The 7,841-nt window shown below is 38.8% G+C and overlaps 1 protein-coding gene across 1 annotated transcript; it reads left to right on the top strand.

Annotated features, from left to right (window-relative positions):
- Positions 1–4,597: 4,597 nt before the first annotated feature.
- LOC148853799 (oleosin H2-like) lies at positions 4,598–5,372 on the top strand. Its single transcript, XM_088983175.1, has one exon. It carries the CDS (start codon positions 4,687–4,689, stop codon positions 5,152–5,154), a length of 468 nt encoding a protein of 155 aa, XP_088839301.1. The 5' UTR covers positions 4,598–4,686; the 3' UTR covers positions 5,155–5,372.
- The last annotated feature ends 2,469 nt before the right edge of the window (positions 5,373–7,841 follow it).

Genomic DNA, 7,841 nt, shown 5'->3' with positions numbered 1-7,841 from the left:
TGGTGATGGTCAGAAAGGTTGATGTTGTCCAATCAACAACATTTTCCCTCGAGACTCAACAGAGTGTTTTTGTTGTTCTTCCAAAGAGGAATAGGGAAAATAAAGGCAAAAGGAAAAGATTGAGAAAATTAAAATATCTTAAAAGAAATGGGGTAAGTTGAGTTGGGATGAGATGTATATAAAAGGTGCGCATGTGACTGTCCTGTACTAAATTTTAAAACAACAGACTCTCACCTTATCCTTATCTAGGGTACCCTACGTGTTTCATAAAATCTGTGGGCCCTAACTAAAATGATTTGATAGATAGATAGATGGGTTAAAAAAATAAATATTTGTTTTTCTTTCTTCTTCTTCTGCATTTAAGAGGCTTTTTCTGATCTCCTCCCTCAGTAAATCACTGCTGATTGGCTAACGAATATCGGTCACAACTCATCACAAGGGTTCAATAGATGTCTACCGATTTTCCTTGTGTCTCTTTGAATTTGTAATATATTGACTGTTGGGAAATGGCTCCTCTCTTCTCCGCTACCAGTGTTGTTCTTGCCTTCTGATATTATTATAAAAAATATCGAGTTATCTGATGTATCACCTCTCCATAAAAAAGAAAAAAAAGAATTAATATGAATTGGATTCGAGTATTGAAACATTCAATGAGTATGTACATTGATACATATATTTTTAAAACTTTAAAGGATTTAAGATCTTTTATGGGGTACTTTTATTATTATAAAATAAAAATAATAATAAAATAAATGTATCAATCATACCATGAGTATGTATGGATGTGTATCGGTATTTTAATCCTTGCCCTCAACATACGATATAAATTATTCCAAGCAATCTTTTAAAACGGCTGTATTGAGTATTTATACAGTGTGCTATAACAAGGGTTTGCCTACTAGACAAGTTTCAATTACTCTGATTAATTTAGTTTTCACATCAATTGAAGTCACCAATAATGATATACATCATGGTTTTTAAAATCGGACCAAATTAGATGGTTGGACTGAAAAAATCAAAACCAATCAAGTGACTGGTTTCGGTTTTTCCCAAAACCAAAATTTCTTCAAAAATTATTGATTTTGATCAACAAACTGCTGACTCAGGCGATTAACCGTTTTAACCATTTAAACGGTTTTGATCAATTTTTAATTTTTTTAAATCTTTTCTTTTTTATTAAAGCGGGCTGATCATTTGATTCGAACTGTCAAACCATCTGACCCAATAACCAGACCCCTGACCAGTTCGATCTCCGGATCAGTTTTAAAAACCATGATACACATTCCGATTTAATAATAAAACTCCCATGTCCATCAAAGCATGAAAAAGATAACCTCAATTTCAACATACACTACAATGACTAGGAACTTAGGAAATGAGAATTGGTCCATTCTAGATGATGAAATAAGGGGCAGGAAGAATTTATTCTACTGAATTTAATTGTAGTGAACGAGTGATTTGATAATTCACTCTTCAGTCTTGACTCTTCCATTAATTTCCAATCCTCACAGTCGCACTGACCCATGCAGATCAACCTGAGGCTGTATTTGATCGAGTACAAAGTGGGAAAAACAGTTCACCCATTTTCCCACACGAAAATAAATAATTAAGTGGAAGAAAACAGATAGATTCTAGAACTTACTCAAGTAATGTTGGTTTTTCAACCTACAACTATCATGAAAGAAAAGAAACCAAACAAGAAAAAAAATATTAAAATGGGATGCACTTTTAAGAAAGCTTTTAGTAACGAGCAATGTTAGTGTCACGAGCCTTGTCCGAGACAAGACATAAACAAGGGTTATTTGAAAACGCATGGGGTCATATGATTCAGGAGCATGTTACCATCCAACTTGGTAACAAAAAACACCCTTTGATTATTCTTCCGTATGTGGCATATATTGGGAGAAGAATGATGTATTTGATCACCATGACCATGGATATATGTCAAATACATCATATGGTGATTTATACTATTTTAATTTTGATTAAGTTTATACTATTTTAATTTTGGTATCAAATTCCGTTTGGTGATTTAAACAATGTTTTTAATATATCAATCAAATTTATACTTTTCCTTTCGGTATACGGGTCAATTTGTTTGACCCATGATTATATAAATAAAACAATAAATGTTTATTGAGATAAAAAATCAGATAAAATTATTTATTATGGTTTTTCCCAATATTGACAGAGGACTACTGCAGTATTCTGATATGATAGAGGCAGGGAAGCTTTATCAATCACACAAAGGACCTTTTGATAATAATCTTTGTATCTACAAAGCAACAGTTGGGATTTCAATTCTTAATCTCATTCTAATTTGCTAGTTTTATGTTTGAACTTTCAAATTTCAATGTTTTGAATTTATTGTCCATCTCTACATCAAATACGGTTGAAGGTTGATGTAAACAAAATAAAGTGATAGATTGAGAAAAAGTGAAAAAAAAAACTTTGCCCCCCAACACCCCCCCCCCCCCCCAAAAAAAAAAAAAAAAAAAAAAAAAATCGTGGCTCCACTTTGGTCTGGCTCTCAAAGTGAAAACATCAAAATAAAGAAGAATTAAAAATAGTAAATCCTAATTCTCAAAAGTGATTAAAATCAAGGATGTAACTGTAATTTTCAATTTTTTTTATTTTGTTTATTTAACCTACAAACCGTTGTTTGGATCGAATGAATAAACTGTTAGACCACACAGGTCAGCAGTTCTCAAAAGTGATTAGAATCAAGGATGTAACTGTAATTTTCAATTTTTTTTATTTTGTTTATTTAACCTACAAACCATTGTTTAGGTCGAATGATTAAACTGTTAGACCACCCAGGTCAGCAGTTCTTTGACTGAATCAACAGTTTTTGAAAAAGCGGGTTAAATGTAATGGGATCCATTATATGACCAATTACTAAGTTGAACGGTTGAATTATGTAAGGCAATGATGTTTTTTACAAGTCCAGATCTCCTGCCTGCAAGAACTCTGTTCATGTTTATGGCAGTCATCTCATCCTTGGCATAATATTATAGAAGGAAAGATGTTCTCAATTCACTGGGAATAGTATATTATGGATAGACGTGGGCAGGATTCTCTTAGTCAGAAGAGCCGGACTGGTTTTTTACACCTTGGATTTAAGGGCTAGTTAGGACTTGGGATAAAGTTGAGGGGGGAGTTGTTATTTGGGAGAGCTTTTGGCTTTGCAAAACTCACCCCAACTGGACAGCTTATATAAGTAATGTGTGGTGAAGAATCTGAAAAGCCCCATTTAGTTAAAAATAAATAAAAAGAAAGACTTTTTATTCGAGCTTTTCGTTAATAGCTTGTATAAAATGGTTCAATGAAAGCCACCTTTGGCAAGCTACTCATCAGCTAGTTGAGCTTGATTCATTGAATACTCAAATTTTATATGTAGATAATTCAGTTCAAGCTAAGTTCAAGTAGCTTGAGTGGGGATTAGCATTCCATTTTATTTGATTAGCCAAATAAATCAAAATTTTAGAGACCGAACTTATAATTGAAAAAAAAAACAACGAAAACCGATTTAAAATAAAATTGAAATAACCAAACCAAAATTTTTAGTTTGATTTTTCAGTTAAAAATGAATTTTATTATACTATATATTCAATTAACCGATGTTCTAAACCTAAACGCAAATCAAAACCAATGTTCACTCGTAGTGAATTGAGTCGAGATTGGAGTTTCTTAATTAATACTTGGCTTGAAACGGCTCAAGAGAGCCTAATCAAGTATTTAATAAAATATTAGTTAAGTTTAAATAAAGTTTCGAACAGTGTAGTATATCGACTCGGCTCCACTCTATTACACCCCTGCATATATCTATGATGCGGATAGCAGCAGAACTTTGGCCAATCAAAACCTGTGAATTTTGTTGAACATCAGCTGATTTGTTGCTACTTTCTACTTTCATGATATATACAAGTAAATTGGTTATAAGTTTTGGGGGTATATCAGTAAATCTATAATGCCGGAGTCGGAACAATCGAAGAACTGCAATGACCACTGTATTGAGTATTGACTCCACAGACCATCAATCTAGTGGTGGACCATTTGAATTTGAATTGGTCATACAAGTCAAACTCGATCGGAAGCATGCAACTATACTCCACTGTCCACTTATCGGAATTTTGGTCGGATGATTCAACAACAACCAACCCTTCGAAGCTCGAAAGGACGCAACATCAGGCGTTCAAGTCCCATCTCATCCGCTTCTGTACAAGGAGTGATGATTTAGGCTGATCTGATCGTCCAAAACCCAGCCCTTCAATTAATTTAAGGGAAGCGCGCGGGCTATCGATGCCTGATAATCCGACATCTGTTCTGGAACGTTCTCGAGTTGGGGTCGTCGTTTCGAAAGAACCCAATTCCGAATTGGTTGCAGAAAGCATCATACTGTACTGAACACAGATATATGTGGCAAGTGGCAACAGATTCAATTCTCTCTCACCTCTTTCCGACCTCAGTCAGAAAAAACTTGTTTCTCATGCAAGCCTTTAATCCCCAACTCACAGACACGTATTCGCATGTTTCAACGTGTCTATCCTTCTCTTTCTTTAAATACACAAACAAACTTGTATCACTCCGTCGTATCTCTCTCTGCAAGAAAACCCAGCTTCCCCAAAACTTACCTTGTAACCCAATCTCTGATCTTCTGGTTCACGAAACCATCAATCAGTATCAATGGCGCAACTCCTACCCAATTCCCAATATCCGGTTAAGACCATCAAGGGCCTTCTCCCAGATAAAAGACCCTCAAACTCCCAAGTCCTAGCCGTGGCCACGCTGCTACCCATTGGTGGTTTCCTACTCACCCTTGCCGGAATAACCCTAATCGGCACGATCATTGGCCTCGTGGTGGCGACACCACTCTTCGTGATTTTCAGCCCGGTGTTGGTGCCATCAGCTATCACCATCGGTTTAGCGGTGATGGGGTTCCTCACGGCGGGTGCCTTGGGGCTGGCGGCGTTGTTGTCTGTGTCTTGGTTGCTGAATTACTTGCGTGGGACGGGAGGAACAATGACTGAGAACTTGGATTATGTGAAGCAGCGCATGCAGGATACAGCAGGATACGTGGGTCAGAAGACGAAGGACGTCGGCTATGGGATCCAGAGCATGGCCCAAGGAAAGAACGTAACAAATGGAAGGTGAGAGAGAGAGAGAGATGGGTGGAGGGCTTTGTTTGGACATGGCGGGGAGGGGAGGGAATTGACTGTTCAAGGGGGTTTTGTTTGTTTTTGGTTCAATGGTCGTTTCAAGGGTCCAGGCTATATCAGTAGGTAGTTGGTTGTATGATATCAGAATTATGTTGAAGAATAGACCTTGTTATTATGATGCTGTTTTAATTGAAAGTGTGTGTTTTGCTGGTAGACACTGATAGAAAGAGATTGATTTGGTTGATGAGTTTGTTTTCTTTCCTCCCACAGTCTGAGGCTCTGTGGGAGTGACGTGCGTACCAGGGGCTGAGGCTGAGGCTGAGAGAGAGAGAGAGTCTAATGTATCGTCTACAGACAATGTAATAAGTAGGTAGTTGTGTCAACGTAACCTCGACATGTGGTTACGTAAGTATGAAGATGTCAAAGTTAATGATGGTGTACTTTCATAGGTCGACCAGCCACATGGAATTGCGTGGGCAACGCGGTGGGTTGGGTTGGGTTGGGTTGTGACGGAGAACAAGTAGTAGATAGAGAGAGGTAGGGGATTCATGACTGACTCCATTTGGTGATGGTACTGGTGGTGGATCTGTGCCATCTCCTCCTGGGCTTCTGGTATTGTTTGATCATTTAGCGTAGCGTCATTGTACCAATAATCAATCTGGCAATCTGTATCTGGCAACAAGGAAAGGAACATGCAATATTGCATGCCTCATCAGATCAGCCTCTCCCTCTCCCCCTTGATAGCTTAGCTTGAGTTACTCGAAGGAGAGTCCCAACTCCCAAACCCAGAGAGATAGAGAGGAAGCGGGATCTGCTCCTCACAAATGGGCTCTTCACAAATGGGAATATTTTTCGTGGTGAAAAATAACTAATAAGTACGGGAGAAAGTATGATAGGATGTGCATGTGATGCGCCAGATGTGAGCAGCAGATCCGGTCTCGAGAGAGGTCAATTTCATAATGAGCAACAGCAGCAGCAGCATTCAGCGGAATTTGAGGGGTCCGTTCGATGTTCGAACAGAAACATTCATTTCTTGCCAAACCTCGCGCATCTGAAACGTCTAGTCATCTCTCATGGTCATGGGGCTAAAGAGGGTATGACCGCGTGAGTGAAGGGAGAGGGTTCCCCCCCCCCCCCCCCCAAAAAAAAAAAAATCATTAATCATTAACTCCCCCACACGCCACACCTGACCTCGTCTTGCTCGCTCAGGCGTTCAGCTTGGCGTGGCAAAGGAACAACAGCCGGGATTTACGCTCTGAAACAGAGCTTGATTAGGCAGCTCGTTTTAACAGTAATACTAATTCCCTGTTTAATGCCAAATGCAGCTAATCTCCATCTCCTCCCAACCGTAACTGACGGAACAAGTCCTTAGGAGAACGGGAATGTTACATTTTCACCAATGTCCTAATTTCCTATTACTTTTTGGATATATAAATAATAAATAAATTTTCAATTATTAGATTAAGATATGTAAATATTCATTATTTTTCACATGTAATTCAAAATATTAGTCTAATATAATACTCTATTTGTCCAATTATTTGACTAAGATATGTATAAATACACAAATTATTAATTAATTTTTACATATAATGCAAAATATTAATCAAATATCATACTCTATTTGTACCTGTTTGGATTGTAGAATCCCTAAATCTGTTTTCGCTTCAAAACGTGTCCTTCAAATAAAAAAACTCACCCCCACTTGATTGGGTATGGCTGAGGAGTTCAGCTTGGGTTGCACTGAATTGGCTGAGGAGTTCAGCTTGGGTTGCACCTCGCAAGATTGTAAGAGGATATTCAAACACGATGTGAGAATTGGCTTGCACTGACCGAAGCCAAACTTATGGGTAGGGTAGCAATTGCCATACGTGAATTGGGATCTGCTCTTCACGGATCGTGCTTCACACCGACCCAATAAGTGGGATCTGTTCCTCACAAATAGGCGCCTTTGCCCAATGTATAATGGGATGTGTGTATGTATGTAAGGCGTCAGGTGTGAGGAGCAGATCTGATACCGGAGATGTTCTCAGAATACGGTGTGAGCAGATCTGATACCGGAGATGTTCTCAGAATACGGTGTGAGGTCAGTGTAAGGCGCACTGTGTGAAGAGCAGATTCAGATCCGGACTCATAGAACGTGCCTCAGCCGTGGATTGAGGCTTGTGAGGAGCAAACCCGGATTCACTGAACCCGCTCGTTGCCATCCATTCATGAATGGTACACAACCATAGTTCTGCTCCTACGCAACATTCTTATTTAGTTTTGTGCTTGTCGGATTTGAAAAGGGAGTTTGGTTCCATCTAATCCGGCTGGACCCTGGTTAAGACCCAATGGGTCTTGTTCAAAAAAGTGGTGTCTTAGGTAATAGCGCTAGAATCTATCGAAAAAAAAAAAGGCAATATGGCTACATGTAAGTACAGTACGTTTACAAGATATCCGTATGGAGCTGGATTAGACTAGGGACCATAGGCCTCTCAGTCTCGTATCAGCATCAGAACGGAGCAGGGCTTGTCCGAATCCGAATACAATCCGAACTCAACTTTGGATCTTGTAGCCTTTCTACGACTACGGTATGTGGATGGATGGATGGATTGTTGGACTGAGTTCTAGCCCCATCCCATGCCCCCATTCACGAGATGGTTCGTACGTCGTAGCAGCATATAATCTGGCAATCCAAGA

The sequence above is a fragment of the Nelumbo lutea genome, chromosome 4 (genome assembly GCF_056320005.1).
Source record: "Nelumbo lutea isolate HS-2025 chromosome 4, American lotus-T2T, whole genome shotgun sequence".
Classification (NCBI taxonomy): Eukaryota; Viridiplantae; Streptophyta; class Magnoliopsida; order Proteales; family Nelumbonaceae; genus Nelumbo; species Nelumbo lutea.
Note: the sequence above shows the minus strand (reverse complement) of the source record. Positions and strands in the feature narration are given on the sequence as shown.

Bases quoted from the DNA above. Each gene is read 5' to 3' on its own strand.
- LOC148853799 (XM_088983175.1), top strand. From the start codon at position 4,687: ATGGCGCAACTCCTACCCAATTCCCAATATCCGGTTAAGACCATCAAG.